The sequence below is a fragment of the Eleutherodactylus coqui genome, chromosome 8 (genome assembly GCF_035609145.1).
Source record: "Eleutherodactylus coqui strain aEleCoq1 chromosome 8, aEleCoq1.hap1, whole genome shotgun sequence".
Classification (NCBI taxonomy): Eukaryota; Metazoa; Chordata; class Amphibia; order Anura; family Eleutherodactylidae; genus Eleutherodactylus; species Eleutherodactylus coqui.
In genome coordinates, this window is record NC_089844.1 from 42,237,389 (window position 1) to 42,253,774 (window position 16,386).

Consider the following 16,386-nt stretch of genomic DNA (forward strand, 5'->3'; position numbering starts at 1 on the left):
GAGCTGCACTCACTGTTCTGCTGGTGAAAAAATCGCTTTGCACTTGCATGAAAACTGTTGTTTTTTTTCTTTTTTTGCACCCATAGAAAATATTGGGGGATATCACCTAATAAGAAAAGAACAAACTGCCATTTTTCTGTCTTGCAGCATTGTTGTAAACGCACCCATTGCAGATAACAGGTTTTATTTCCGTGCGTCTCACAATGCACATAGTGTGTGTGAATGTGGTCCTAGTGTTCTCATAGGCAGAGGTGTGACGATCTGCAGCGTATCCTGCCATCTGTGGAGGGTCAGGAAAGCAGATCTGCAGTGTGAGGACTGGGCCTTGCAGTGGCAGCTGCTGTAGAACCTCTTGCTACATGGTGATGCATCGGGTCTCTGCAGCATCCGGAGCCTGCTATTGTTTGTACAGTATAAATAAGCCGCAGGGAGGATTGCGGTGCACAAACACATGATGTCATGTCTCGCCCCGGGCATTGTATTCAGGGTCTGCCAGGAATCCTCAGTGCCACCGCTGGCGTCCGTATTTGGGCTCTGTGACCAGCGGCACCCGGGACCTACTGACAGTAGTGGAGAAATGGGCTTTATTCTGCGCCTTCTCCCATCAGCTGATGGGGGCGCTCTGCATGTTTCTAATGTGCGGTTTTATTTCTTCACCAGTATCAGAATTTCTTCTTGCTGTCATTAACCCCTTAGTGACGAGTCAACTTTTGTCTTAAAGGGGTTGTCCCGCGGCAGCAAGTGGGTCTATACACTTCTGTATGGCCATATTAATGCACTTTGTAATGTACATTGTGCATTAATTATGAGCCATACAGAAGTTATCAAAAGTTATTCACTTACCTGTTCCGTTGCTAGCGTCCTCGTCTCCATGGTTGCCGTCTAATTTTCGCCGTCTAATGGCCAAATTAGACGCGCTTGCGCAGTCCGGGTCTTCTGCTTTTCTCAATGGGGCTCCGTGTAGCTCCGCCCCGTCACGTGCCGATTCCAGCCAATCAGGAGGCTGGAATCGGCAATGGACCGCACAGAAGCCCTGCGGTCCACCGAGGGAGAAGATGCCGGCGGCCATCTTCACCGGGTAAGTAAGAAGTCACCGGAGTGCGGGGATTCAGGTAAGCACTGTCCGGTGTTCTTTTTTTAACCCCTGCATCGGGGTTGTCTCGCGCCGAACGGGGGGGAGGGGGGGGGGGGGTTGAAAAAAAAAAAAAAACGTTTCGGCGCGGGACAACCCCTTGAAGAACCAAGCGATTTTCATTGACTCGTCATAGAAGTTATGAGGGCTTATTTTTAGGACCTGCCGCCATCGTTTTTGGGTTCATCATTCGGTAAAAATAACCTAATTTTCTGGGTCGGCACGATTGCTGCGATACCAAGTTGATAGAGATTTTAATTATTTTTTTTTTACTACTTTTGCACAATAACACGATTTTAAAGTCAAATAATTGAATCTGCATCACCGCGTCCGAAGAGCCAGAACATCCGTATGTAATCGGCAATGAGTACAGTTGTAGTTATTGGGCCCGGTTTGAGGTGCAGGGGACTTCTGGATTATGGTCTGTGTTTTTTGGGAGGCAAAATAAAAATAACTACTTTTTAAAATGTATTTATCGCGTTCACACTGCGCAATAAATGGCAAAATATTTGCATTGTCTGAGTTATTGCAAATGCAGTAATACCTTATGTATGGCTGTAAAAAAAAATATATATTTATATATATTTTTTAATAACTGGATCTTTTATCTTTGAGTTAAACGTTAAAGGGGTTGTCTCGTGAAAGCAAGTGGGGGTATACACTTCTGTATGGCCATATTAATGCACTTTGTAATATACATCGTGCATTAAATATGAGCCATACAGAAGTTATTCACTTACCTGCTCCGTTGCTAGCGTCCCCGTCGCCATGGATCCGTCTAATTTCGCTGTCTTATGGCGTTTTTAGACGCGCTTGCGCAGTCCGGTCTTCTCCCTGGTGAATGGGGCCGCTAGTCCTCATAGCTCCGCCCCGTCACGTGTGCCGATTCCAGCCAATCAGGAGGCTGGAATCGGCAATGGACCGCACAGAGCCCACGGTGCACCATGGGAGAAGACCCGCGGTGCATCCTGGGTGAAGATCCCGGCGGCCATCTTGTTAAAGGAAGAAAGAAGTCGCCGCAGCGCGGGGATTCGGGCAAGTAATAAACTTTTTTTTTTTTTAACCCATCCCTTGGGTTTGTCTGGCGCCGAACGGGGGGCCTATTGAATAAAAAAAAACAGTTTCGGCGTGAGACAACCCCTTTAACTTTTTTGAGTCTTTTTTTTAAATTTTTTTAGTCTCTCTAGGGGACTTGAAGACGTGATTGTGTGATCACTAGGATAGTACACTGCATTACTACTACTAAGCCTGTGACAGCAACTTCTGTCAGATGCGGCACCTAATAGGCTAAGTTACATGGCAGACATGGAGGCCGTTGTCAGGCTTTCAGCTGCTATGGGAACCCATTGGTACTTTGCAGTCGCACTGCGGGGTGCTGATGGGCTACAGGAGGAGCCCCCTCCCCATGTCCTCTGCTTTCATGCTGCAGTTACTATTGATTGTGGCATGTAAGGAGTTAAACTGCCGGGATCTGAAGCTTCTCCGTTCCTGACGGTTAGAGCAGGAGCCTGGCTGTCAGTAGTCAGCTAACCCACTGCTTCATGGGTTAAAAGTCCATGAGTGAGGTCAGTAAAAAGGTGAATTGGCTGTCACTAAGGGGTTAAATCGGACCATTCTTGTTTGTGTTCAGCAGTTGCATGCGCTCTCGCTCTGGGGTTTGTTACAATGTATCACTCTGGAGTCCAGACTGTTTATCAGACTGGATACAATTGTAGCAAAGCCTCAGCTCTCATATGGCCTGTTCACATCTTCTTGGTTTCAGTGCAGATTTCCTGCCAAGTTTTGTGTGAAGTTGGACAGATCACCTCCACTGCTTGTGAATGGGGGGATTTGTGTGTTGTCCACGCTGCTGAGAGATGAGCGTCCTGCTGTCTATTCATGTGGATGTTGCTGTAATAAACCACGGATTGGGCCGCATCAAACTGCACATCCGCGGCACAAATGAGTGGTGGCCTCAAATGTCTGCGGCGGATCTTCTAATAAGTTTGTGTGAGTGCCTGGTTTGCTGTGGAGCGGCACACTGCCCCCTGCTGGTGTGATGGTCTGGGGGGTTATCATTTACAACAGTCGGTCCTCCCTAGTAGTGGTACGAGGGACAATGACAGCTCAGCGATATGTTCAGGACATCCTGCAGCCACATGTGTTCCTGTCATGGCGGCTTCCAGCAGGATAATGCTCGGCCGCACACACAAGGGGGTCACAGGAGCCCCACAACATTGTCATACATTTGTGGCTGCCCGGTAGCCAGATTTATCGCAACATGTATGGGACCATCTGGGACACCAACTTCCACAGCCTACAAGTTTGCATGGTCTAAAGGCTCAGCTACAGCAAATGTGAAGCGATATGCTGCAAGACCCGTACAGAACCTGTATGCCTCCATGCCCCGCATATCACATCTTGTATCCAAGCTAGAGGTGGTACAACAAGGTACTAGGGCCTCCATGGCTGCCCGTATCACATCTTGTATCCAAGCTAGAGGTGACCCAACAGGGTACTAGAGCCTCCATGCTCGCCTGTATCCCATCTTGTATCCAAGCTAGAGGCGGTACAACAGGGTACTAGAGCCTCCCTAGAAGGGGTTGGTTCTTCACAATAAATGACCCTTTTGCCCTGATATTCTAATCACTTATATCAGCGTTATAATCACACAGAGAAAGTTCCCTTCCATCCAATAACTTCTAATGTTGTTTCCCCTGAAGTAAGACCTACCACGGTTTTCAGGGGAGGCTTGAAATATAAGCCCCCATCAGAAAATAAGCCCTAGCTGAAGTACATGGGGAAAAAAGCAAACATCGATACTCACCTGGCCCGCGGCATCTGAGTCCCCCGCGATGGTCCCCAGTGCTGTGGCAGGCTGCCGCGTCCTCTGTGCTGAGAAATCCTCCTCTTTCTGGTAACGTGGCTTTAAATACCCCGCCTCCAGCAAAGCGAGCACTGTCACCAGGCAGGTCAGGGGATCCTCGTTCTTGTCACTTCTGTCCTGTGGATACACTATAAATGTTTATGGAAATGATACCCTTTTGGCGCACTCATGAAATGGTTAATGATGGCAGTAATACTTTCTGGGTATTTCAGTGTAATTTTTGTGCAGGTCATAAAGCCTTGGTCCTCAGCAGGGTATACATGGCAGCGGCCGGTATTGGTAGCTTCATATATAAACTCCTTGCAGTTGCTTGAGCAGTGGCGTTGTCGGAGCGGTGTGCAGGATTAGCGTGTCCGCCGTCTGCGGCTCCGCCTCGTATAGCAGCTGAATGCCTATAAATCTGATCCTTATACCGGCAGAACATGCGATGCTTCTAAATGTTTAAAGCCCGGAGTACTTTATAAGCGGCAATGGAATTTTCCTGCCATTTATCTGAGCGGTCCGCTGTGTGTGACAAGTGACTCATGGCTGCCGTGTCCTAACAAAGCGTCATTGTGTCCCCACAGATGAGCAGCAGGCTCTGGACTCCATAATGCAGGATCTAGTCGTCCTTCACAAGGCCAGCCGGCCGTCCCTGCACGACTCCAGCGCCGCCAAAACCACCTCTCCCAAGAAACAGGTAGGTGTCCCTCCACGTCCTCTTGCGTATAATGGTCCGTGAGATGCACAATAATAACCCCCAGTGTGCTGCGCTGTATAATGCTCCACTTGTCTGCTTTTACTGACTGGTCCCCCATGGCAGAACGTAAGAAATTAGCCTGTGCTCTCCTCTCCTGGCTCCCTGCTTGATTGATGGCTGAGCTCTGTCATTGGCTGCAGCCGCCTGTGATGTCCTGTACGCAGCAGGCTGGAGCCGCGTCAGAGCGGGGACCCCCGGAGGTGTCAGTGGGGAACAAGTGGCGAGCCGGGTGAGGGGAGTATACTCGTTTGTATGTTCTGCAATGGGGGACCTGATTCAGTAAAATATATACTTTATCGCAGACAACCCCTTTAATGGGGCATTATGACTCTTTGATAAAAACGTCTTAGGCTGCGCTCACACGGGGCTGATTTCAGACATTCCATTGCAGATCCGCTTCGGAATGCCGGCCTCCAAACTTATGCAGGTTTCATCACGATTTCCTGTGCGGAATTTACCCCTCATTGAGAGATGGTGAATTCCGCAGCAGAGACGGCGACATAATTGACACATCGCAGATTTGAATTCCGCGCCTCAGTCTCGCATGGCTTTTGTGCGGGTTATTTCTGCAGCTTGTGGATGAGATTTTCGAAATCTCGTTTACTTTGCTGCTACTGTACATGCAGCGGAATTTCTGTGCGGAGGGTACGTACGGACGTTCTGCAGGCAATTCTGCTCTGAGTGATCCCAGCCTTAGAGGGATTGTCTCACAAGAGACCTTTATCTCCAAACCACATAGACTGCACGAGTGCTGACGTCACTGCTACAATGATTAGCGCTCATGCAGAGCGTGTACACTGACATACTGATCGCTGGATCGCTTCACCTTCTAAGCAGGGAGCATTTACACGTAATGAGAAGCCAGCGATAACGCCAAGTAAACCAATAGTGAGTGATTATTTGCATTTATACAAATTTTGAGCGATACTCGTTACGTGTAAATGGGCCATTAGATTGCGATCATCCATCACGCAATGCCCCTTTTAGACGGGACGACTGTCGTTAAAATTCCCGCTGGAGCAGGGGGAGTTGAACAGCTCTTAAGATAATCGTCCAATGTAAATGGCCTTTTACTCCAGTCTCATCCAGAGCTGCATGCATAGTTCTGCACCTCAGGTACGCGTCTGTTTCATTCTTTCTTGTCTTGCAGAATGATGTACGTGTGAAGTTTGAACATCGTGGAGAGAAGAGGTGAGATTAGTTTTATTTAACTTCAACCCGAAACTTCTATAATCCCAGAGGAGCCACTCAGTACTTGGAGGCGGAGCTACATCTGTCCGAGCGTACGGCTCGGCTGCCAGACAGAAATTGGATATTGTATGCGAGAATAAATGGCGTCCGTTCAAGAGGAGTCTTGTCAAATTGATAGATGGTGGCGACTCCTGTAGTAGATATTTAATGCAGTAGTGAAACATTGTGTCTCCCTTGGATATATTTGCCATACAGAGCCTACTGGGGTAATGACTTGTATTGATGAAATCTCCGCTCCGGAGTTCTGGCCCATGTGACCTCTGCTGTGTAAATGGGAGCGACTTAATGTACTTGTTTCTATGAGGGCCACAAAGTCTGTTGGAGAATTCAGCTCAGCAGAGGTCATGTGAGCAATGGGGAACCAGATCATAGTGGTATTTCATCAATATAGAGAGGCGTTATCTTCCCTAGTCGCCTCCGTATGGCAGCTGCACCACGGGGAAAACAATAAAGTTTCCTCAGAGTGGCCCTTTAAGGGGAACCAGTCACCGGGTACGTGCTGCCTGAACAATGACCAGCATAAACCCGGACGGGTGTGCACAGCGCCCCCCGTGTATGTTGGTATGAAATGCTGCTGCGTTTCGGAATAAATATACTTTGAAGTATCACACAGACATCCACAGTGTGACTCCTGTGACTTTTTTTTTAAACTTTCCGCTGTATTTCAGAGCGGGGTTTCAGTTGAAAATGCCACCCATACGCAATGTATTTCATATGGACAGCATTTCATATGCTGCCTATACCAATGTGTAGGGGGTCACACTGTGTGGTGCACAGAGAAGTAGAGCATGCTGCAATCTATTTCTCATGCATATCTACACACATGTACATGGATCAATGAAAGTCCATTGACTCCATTCACCGCGTACCACGCGGCCGTGCAATGCACACGGAGTACGCGGTGAAGAACATGTCGTGGACATGAGTCCGGACACCACTAGGATAACGTGTAGCACCAACCTTGAGCTCACATCTAGCAGAGGGGCTCCAAATCCGTATGATCATGGTTTTGGAATGAGCTGGTCAGGAATACCATATAGGCGTGGAGGTCTCGGGTTCACATACTATTTGCCATGTGTTGTATCTACATTGGTAGCAATAACAAAGGATCATTACCTACTTAGAGGAGATGGATATTTAGGCATTTTTCCATTTCCCAAGTATTGTGAAGGTTTGACCTCCAGAGCTGTGGTGTTTGTGAGACGGCTCCTTCCGTGTCCTACATCTCGCTTATGAGGGTATTGCACATACAGCTGATCCCTCACATTCCTCAGGCGTTATGCAGTGCGCTTACGAAAGCTACCGCATGACCGTGAGCAAAGGTTACCTCAGATAATCCTCTGCTTCCCTTGGCACGGCCATAAAGTTGTGTGATGGTTTTCGGTCACCCCTCAGCGACTACCAGAAGGAACTCCCTGTATATAGAAGTCACAACTAGGAGCAGCCCACGGAATATAGATGTATACAGCCACCACTAGGGGGAGCTCACTGTATAGAAATGTACACAATTCTCTTTGTACTCTATTATCTGTATACAGTGAGCTCCCCCTAGTGGAGGCTGTATATATCTGTATATAGTGAGCTCCCCCTAGTGGTCACTGAAAGAATACCACTTGATCAGGTAACCTTATGGCTTTGTCAAGGAAAGCATGGGATTTGGAGCGCTGTGTCAGAAAAATGGGGGACATTAAATTAATCGGCACACAAACGTCTGATAAATGCTGCAGATTCCGGTTTACTCCCCGGGTGCCATCTGTGTTTTTTGCTTCTGAGCTGTTTCTGCTGCAGCTCTGTGACTTATTCTGGGACTTTATAACTTTTCTTTCCCCTCTGACATGGAGAATGTAAATCCGTGTGATGACAGAAACAAGCCGGGCTAATGCACTAATCACTCACTTACAGGATTCTGCAATTCCCTCGGCCGGTCCTGTTGGAAGACCTGTTCGCTAAGGCTAAAGTGGCCTTTGGGCAGTGCATGGACCTGCACTACAGTAATAATGAGGTAGGAGGCAAGAAAACGGGTCCTTGTAAGGCTTTGGTAACCTTTCTGTTAGAGGCATGCGCATTGTCCCGTCCGCACTGTCCGTCGCAGGGAATAAGCCACGGATTGCACATGCTCAGCAGCAGCTCCATTCGTCTCAATGGTGCAGATAGCTATTTGTGTCCTGACTGCTTCTTGCAGTGTATCGGTGTCTGGGTGTTGAGCTCATAGAAGATGATGTGCATTGGCATTGTAGCAACTACAAGCTACAACCTCTGAATGTGTCAGGAGGGTCCTTTCATTACAGTTGTCACTGTTGGGTGTATGGTATAACACCCTGACGTTACAGGTTCACCCGAGGCAGAGCCTATATCTGGAACATAGTGGGGGTGTAAGTGGGGGACCCCTTGCTTCTATAGTCTCCATATACCTACAAAGGACAGCCGAAGAGGGGGTTTGCAAAGAGAACGGCCCCTTAGCAGCAGACATAGATATTGCCATGTACATGAATGCTTGGCTGGTCTAACCTGGTCTTGTTCCCCTTCCCCATAGCTGGTGATCCCATTGAAAACGCAGGATGATTTGGATAAGGCAGTGGAACTACTGGACAGGAGCGCTCATATGAAGAGCCTGAAGATCCTGCTGGTCGTACATGTTCACAGTCAGGTGGGAGTCGTGGCCGATGCTTCTCCTTTATGTATATAATCTATCCTCTAGAACGGCAATCTTATTTGTTGAAATGCCTCCACTTTGAACAATCCCTATTTGTTAGGCCTCCGGCACACTAGCCGTGAGTGCAAGTTGTGCCCAAGAGGCTCCCGTGCAACTCGCAGTGGACGGCCACATTCTATGTGAAGCGCTGTGCAGGGAGCGTTTGCACTCAGCGAGGAACCCACGATCCAGTAATGACTGAAAGGCAGCGATAACGAAAAGTGAAAGCATAGTAAACTATTTTTATTGCATTTACGCAGGACGATTGTTGCTCATTTTCACTCGTTTGAACGAATTTTGAGCCATAATCGTCCCGTGTAAACCAAAAGTAAGTGGACCCCTGAGCAAGAGTCAAAGGTAGTATATATTTCCGTATGTTAATACTTAGTGGGACTTCTTTGGCCCTAATGACATCTGACTCTCCATGACAGATGTTTACAGGATGAATGAAGGGAATTAGATGTTAGTATACCACAGAGGGTATTCAGTGTCCTTAGGGCCAAATGAGCCCCACTAAGTAATAACATGGGAATTAATACTACTTTTGATTCAGGCGTCCAATTACTTTTGGTAGGATACTGGACATCTGAGCTTTCTTTGGGTCTGCAGTATTGGAGAAATAATCCTAGATTCTGGTTACTCAAGACCTTTTTAATTTAGTTAGTTGTGACTTTTCAGGCCACTCGCTTGTGTGATATGGAGCACATGCCTTCCCTGGACGATCTGGATAACACCGTGTTTGGAGGGACTGAGATAAAAGACTCCAGGCCAGTCCTTGGTAAGCGGAGGAAGTCTGTGCCGCTAGTTCTAGCAGCTGCTTTATTCCGTCACCTTACTCTTTTTTATGTCTTTATGATTCCTAGGAAATGTCACACGGGATAGAAGTTCTCCTCCTCCAGGTTACATTCCGGATGAACTGCACCAAGGGGTTCGGAATGGTTCCTTCACGAGCATCAACAGCGAAGGCGAGTTCATTCCAGAGAGCATGGACCAGGTGCGACTATTCACAATGTCTCATGAGGATAGCCATACTATAGCTTAGTCTTGTATGTAGAGAATCTACTGTGCCGCCTAGGGCCCCCATTTCACATAGAGGAACACAGATTTATTTTTCTGCCAAAATTTGTGCAAAAACAAAAAACTGTCCGCTGTTCCATTACATTATGTTCAGATGCTTAAGGATGCGTTATTACTAGAGATGAGTGAGCGTACTCGGTTTGGGTGTTTTTGCACTCGAGCACCTCTTTTTCCGAGTAACTGACTACTCGGACGAAAAGATTCAGGGGGCGGCGTGGTGGAGCGGGGGGCAGCAGTGGTGAACAGGGGGGAGCTCTCTCTCTTCTCCCCCCCACTCCCCTCTGCAACCCCTCGCTCACCCCCGGCGTTCCCCGAATCTTTTTGTCCGAGTAGTCAGTTACTCGGAAAAAGTGGTGCTCGAGTGCAAAAACACCCGAACCGAGTACGCTCGCTCATCTCTAGTTATTACCAGGGGAGAATCTCTCCATATAGGAGCTGCTGGCAGAGTCTGTAAGGCAGTGCATGGATTCCGTGTGACTCTATGCTGTGCACTGCCATACAGACTTTCTGCACAGGTCTCTACTGCATGTAGTCAGCTTCAGCCCATTCTTATACGGTGGCTAAAGCTTCATACAGATGCATTTCTGCTAACTGCTCTCCTTGTTACCTCGTTTTCAATATAGATGCTGGACCCTCTGTCTCTTAGCAGCCCTGAAAACTCTGGCTCTGGCAGCTGCCCGTCTCTTGATAGCCCTTTAGATGGGTAAGTCCCCTGTATTATAAGGCAGTCTTGGGGTTTGATCCGACACAGTAAAATCTTTATGTGACTCTGAAAAAAAAAAAAACTTATTTTTTTCTGCAATCACAAAGCAAAAGTTGACAAGTCCACAACGTCTTGGGCATTTTAAGAATTATTATATTGGCACTATGGTATAAAATCCACACAGATTGTCTTCCACGGGTGAACAGGGTTTCGCTGAAAGCCACTCACCTCAGTTGTGCTGTCATTGTGAGGGCTTCTTCATGCTGGCGAGAAAATCACGTTTTTGTTTTTTTTTTGCGAGAGTGATTGAAAACTCATGATTATGAAACCAATGATTTTCAATGGTTTCATTCCCATTTGTGATGATTTCACTATTGTGATGCCGCATGAAAAAAGAACTGCAGCATCTCCTTCCTTTTTTGTGAGGTCACCCACTGCTATCAATGGAGGCGGCGGCAGCAGTGCCGGCCCCATTGAAAATAATGGGAGAACATCGCGATTTCCTGCCACAACTGTGACAGCCGCGGCAGCGATGAAGGGACCCCTGCAGTGATGTGAGGCTGTTTCCATGTAAAAACTCTTCACATCCAGGGGTTTTCAGAAGGATTGCGAGGGCCATATCGGGCCGTGAATCGGTGTGCAGGAGCCCTTACTGTAATGTGTTTATCTTCTCTTCCGTAGGGAAAGTTATCTCAAGTCCAGAATGCCGAGAGCTCAGAGCTACCCTGATAATTACCAGGAGTTCTCAGGTGAGACATCTCCGCCCGTCACCTGCGCTCTACAGATAAGCAGCACTTTGCTCTCAATGACTGAAAATAGCTTTCATTTGAGATGATCATGAACAAGAGATCCGGCCTCCGGATGCCTGATAACTAAATGGACTGCGTGTCTCTTTTCTCTTTGTCTTGTGGCATAAACTTTTTTTTTTTTTTTCCCCTCCTTCGCAACATAATTTTATGATTAAAATCTTTTTTGAGATGCGATGTAAACAAACAATGCAAGTCTATTGTGATTTGTAAACCTCTCAGTAGATGTTCGGCTTCTCTGATTTTATCTATTTTGTTGCCCATTTCAGAATACGACATTCCAGTGTTTGAGAAATTTGGGAAAGGAGGCACATATCCACGGAGATACCACATCTCATACCTTCATCAGGATTACAGCGATGGTGAGAGGAAATACATTATCCATTCTTTAATATGCTATTCAGGTGGGATTGTGGGACTTGAATATTGATGACTTAGGTTCATGGTTGGGTCGGCAATATCTGCTTCATGGTGGTGCACCGCTCAGGACCTTCACCAATCGGCTTTTTAAAGAGGATGAGTGCTGCTGCCTTTTCACTGCATGCCAGGCACAGTGCTATACATTTTATGTTTGGTATATCAGCTCGGTGCTATTCCCTTAAGCTGCATTCGGGCTAGAACCCCAATAGATTACCAAATCCTTAGTACAGCATTTATGGTAATGGGGTATTCCTGGCATCTTGCTATTGATGGCCTGTCTTCAGGATGATCGGTGGGGATCCTGAGCAAAAAATCCCCATTGATGAACTTCTCCTCCAGCCCGCTGTCAATGCAGCGGGGCCAGGCGTCTGTATCAGTGGTCAGTCGATAGTGTAATAGACTGCTTCACTTCTATTGGAATCAATGGGAGCGATGCCTTCTGTTACACTTCCTGCTCCTCATTGTGATCTGTGCCAAAAGTGTAATGGAAGGCATTGCTCCCTTTGCTTCACTCACATTGAAATCCGTCTACTATGCTTCCAGCTGTGAGGATAGGCCAGCAGTGGTAAATGCCCGGAAAACCTCTTTAAGCTCCACTGAAATGGCTGCATAGTTTAAGGGCTGGTTCACATCAACATTCGGCGGTTCTGTTTTTCTGTTCTCTTGGGGGAGCAGGAAAACGCCGGCCCCTGGCTGAACATACCTGTCTTATGACGGAACTGAACTACTCTGAATGGGCCCGTTGCCTATAATTGTGTCCGTTTGGTTTCCGTCTTGACTTCTTGCTTTTACAGGACAAAGTTTGTCAGTATGCTGTTCTATTTTGTTGGCTATGGAGATTCCAAGCGGAACCTCTGATGGGATCTAGATCTAAGGCAGAAGGATATCTAGAAAAGCAACTAAGGGTTTGGGTCTTTTGGCGGAAGTTAGTGACACCCTGTGGAGAAAATATTAAAATCTGTTCAGCACGGTATAAAACCATGAGTCCTACTCGCCTGCCTTCAGGCCCGCTCCAACGCTGCCCAGTTCCCTGCTGCACTCTTCATCTGCCTCCAGCAATGATGTCCCAGCAGTGTCCTGTGACCGCTGCAGCCAATTACAGGCTGAACCTGCGACACCCTGTGACGAAACGTCGCTGCTCGAGCCGGAAGAAGAGTGCAGCAGGAGACTTGATGTCATTAGAACGGAAGCTGTGAGCGATCAAGTGAGGAGAGGATGATGTTTTTGTTTGTTTTTCTACAGAGTCTATCAGTTTTCATTGTAATTCCCCCTCCCCCCATACTGTCTCTAACTTTAAAACTTTAAATCAACTATGGGGAAAATTTACTAAGCCCCCTTTTTGGAAAAGTGGTGGGACTGGCACAAAATAAAAATTGCATATTTTTGTGCAAATACCCGCTTGCGCTAAAATTTGTGTATTTTTTTTTTTGGGGGGGGGGGGGGGGGTTGTTTTTTTTGTTGTTTTTTTTTTAATGCCAGAAACTGGCTTGAAACACTTTATATAAATGTGCCTCTGTGTTTTAATTTTCAGGACGAAAAACATTTCCAAGAGCCAGAAGAACCCAGGGGAACAGTTTCCGGTCTCCGGTCAGCTTCAGCCCCACAGATCACTCCCTGAGCACCAGCAGCGGTAGCAGTGTTTTTACCCCAGAGTACGAGGACAGTCGGCTGCGGAGAAGAGGGAGCGACATTGACAACCCAACCCTGACAGTGATGGACATAAGTCCCCCCAGTCGATGTAAGTACTACACCAGCCATGTGAACTTAAAACTGCTGACAGCTGGATAATGGGAGTTGTAGTTTTGTGCCAGTTGCAGAGTCACAAGTTGCAGAGCTCTGCTGTATGATGTAGCCTGTCTGTGTTTAGATCATAGGACATATCTACTTGACTTTATCATAAGGTCACAAGAAAGAAAGCACAGTTAAGTGATTGACTTAAGACATGACTGTCATGTTTGTTTTCAGCACCTCGTGCACCGTCAAACTGGAGACTCGGGAAGCTCTTAGGGCAGGGGGCCTTTGGACGGGTGTACCTGTGCTACGATGCCGATACTGGGAGAGAACTGGCTGTGAAACAAGTCCAGTTTGATCCAGACAGTCCGGAGACCAGTAAGGTAACCTCCCACACATGGATTGCAGACTGGTATTGCCTTTTTATAATGGCCGCTGCGGAAAGGACTTTAGATGGCTTGTCTCATTTTGCTTTTACTTTGTATATATATATATTTTTTTTCATGGGTGTGTATACTTAGTCAAACATTTTTTTTTTATTGCTCAAAATCTTCTAGAGTGAAAAAAAAACTTTGCAAATACTTTTTAAAAATCCCTGCCTCTTGTGTACTCAGCTCCTCTGCAGATCTATCCATCCCCACAGTTATAGACCTTGGTCTGATCCTGCTGTCGTGTTAATCCGCATCCTCAGCATATATTTTTGCTAACTTGAAAGACCCTGCAGCAAAGGTCTGATGGAAGGAACACCCGAGCGCGGGGTCAGACCTGTTTGTAGTCTTTACCCATGGACATACAGCTCTGCCTATGAGCTCTATACACAAAACTAAGTTTGTTTTTTAGGATTTTTTTATCAAGATTTTACAAAGTTGCTTCACTTTGTAACCTTAAATGCATTGTAGCAATACACATTTTTTGTATATACAAAGTGTATACATGGGGGTGTGTATAATTACTTAGGTGCGTACGAAGAATTGCTCAGCAAGATTAGTCATCACTTTACTGGGGTTCTGGGTTCCAATCCAACCACAAACAACCTATGCGTGACGTTTACATGTCCTCCATGTTCCCTTTTTAACTCCCACATACCAAAACCAATAGGTCAAAGAGAATCTGTCGCCATGGTTTTGCAGCACTCATTGATGGCACCATAAGGCATTTTTTTCCCCGTGGATGTGAGATGTTTTCGTGTCAAAAAGGAGGATTGGCAAATGTTCCCCATTGTTTTCAATGAGAAACCTCTCATGGCGTGCTATCCTTTTCCCGGCACGACTGAAAACAATGACCAAAATTAGGACATGTCGCGATTTTTAATTTTTAAATTTTTCCTGCACTGCTGTGCAATGTGGGAAAAAAATTGCTCATGTATATGACCCCATATGGGGTTCGTATTTGTATGAGATTTGTGTGTCTTGCGCAAATCTTGCATAATTTTCTTGGCCGTGTGAAAGCGCCCTAAAGTAGTGACAGGCATGCGGATTACGGCGATATGCGGTAATCTTTTCAGTACCTGGTCAAACCCTTTAATGCTACAGTGTCTAGGGATTGTACCAAAGCTGCAGCGCACTGCGGCTACGGTGCTGCTTTACTGGAGAAATAAAGTATATTCCTAAAAAGTTACAAAAACTTGAGATTGTTTGTTTTTCTTTTTCTAAAAGAAAAATTAAATCTTTTATTTTATTGCTTTTTAGTTAATAAGTACACAAAAATAAAATGTCATTAAAGCGCATCAGCTGAGAATAAACTATTCCTTTTATGGTTTCTTCGTCTCTTCCAGGAGGTGAACGCTCTGGAGTGTGAAATTCAGTTGCTGAAGAACCTCCTTCACGAGCGCATTGTTCAGTATTATGGCTGCTTGAGAGATTCCCAGGAGAAGACGCTCTCTATATTCATGGAGTACATGCCAGGGGTGAGTGCCAGTGTATGCCAGGTGCCGCCCGTCACAAGAGACTAAAGGGCAAAAAATGTAATCCTGTTTCTTGTCTTTAGGGATCAATAAAGGACCAACTTAAGGCGTATGGAGCGCTCACAGAGTTCGTGACCCGGAAATACACCCGCCAGATCCTGGAGGGCGTCCACTATTTGCACAGTAACATGATTGTACATAGAGATATTAAAGGTGGGTTTAGTGGTGTGGAGGATGTTAAAGGAAGGGGTTGTCTGGTCTACTGTGCCCAGTGCTGATATATCAGATCCCCAGGGGTGGCAGCTGGATGGGCATTACGTCCCGTGGGCTTTTGATTTTAGATTTAGGTTTGTCTTTTAAGGCTGAGCAATCCTGAAGAGCGCCTGATGTAACATAGGTTTGTGTTTACCCTTCAGGAGCTAATATATTGAGAGACTCTTCTGGCAACGTCAAGCTGGGAGACTTTGGAGCCAGCAAACGCCTTCAGACCATCTGCCTCTCCGGTACTGGTATGAAGTCTGTCACCGGAACTCCGTACTGGATGAGCCCAGAGGTCATTAGTGGGGAAGGTTATGGTAGAAAAGCAGATATTTGGTGAGTAAAAAAGACCAGAGTCTGAGATTATAGGGAAGCTGTCAGGGGTTTTAACCCTACTAAGCAGGCAAGGGGCAGACTACTAGTCCTGATCTTGAGTTAATGAGTTCCATCCTGTATTATACTCCAGAGCTGCACTCACTATTCTGCTGTGGAGTCACTGTGTACATTACTTATCCTGTACTGATCCTGAGTTGCATCCTGTATTATACTCCTGAGCTGCACTCACTATTCTGCTGGTGGAGTCACTGTGTACATACATTACTTATCCTGTACTGACCCTGAGTTACTTCCTGTATTATACTCCAGAGCTGCACTCACTATTCTGCTCCTGGAGTCACTGTGTACATACATTACTTATTCTGTACTGATCCTGAGTTACATCCTGTATTATACGCCAGAGCTGCACTCACTATTCTGCTGGTGGAGTCACTGTGTACATACATTACTTATCCTGTACTGATCCTGAGTT

The 16,386-nt window shown here is 46.5% G+C and overlaps 1 protein-coding gene across 2 annotated transcripts in view; it reads left to right on the plus strand.

Annotated features, from left to right (window-relative positions):
- Window positions 1-16,386, plus strand: part of MAP3K2 (mitogen-activated protein kinase kinase kinase 2) — a 46,267-nt gene that overhangs the window by 19,522 nt on the left and 10,359 nt on the right. For both annotated transcript variants that reach the window (XM_066575573.1, XM_066575572.1), the window contains exons 3-16: window positions 4,565-4,677; window positions 5,888-5,928; window positions 7,891-7,990; window positions 8,522-8,635; window positions 9,359-9,458; window positions 9,544-9,674; window positions 10,381-10,460; window positions 11,142-11,209; window positions 11,536-11,628; window positions 13,218-13,424; window positions 13,652-13,800; window positions 15,192-15,323; window positions 15,404-15,533; window positions 15,737-15,914. In XM_066575573.1, coding sequence (XP_066431670.1) covers window positions 4,565-4,677; window positions 5,888-5,928; window positions 7,891-7,990; window positions 8,522-8,635; window positions 9,359-9,458; window positions 9,544-9,674; window positions 10,381-10,460; window positions 11,142-11,209; window positions 11,536-11,628; window positions 13,218-13,424; window positions 13,652-13,800; window positions 15,192-15,323; window positions 15,404-15,533; window positions 15,737-15,914 — 1,636 coding nt within the window. The remainder of the gene's footprint in view (window positions 1-4,564; window positions 4,678-5,887; window positions 5,929-7,890; window positions 7,991-8,521; window positions 8,636-9,358; window positions 9,459-9,543; window positions 9,675-10,380; window positions 10,461-11,141; window positions 11,210-11,535; window positions 11,629-13,217; window positions 13,425-13,651; window positions 13,801-15,191; window positions 15,324-15,403; window positions 15,534-15,736; window positions 15,915-16,386) is intronic.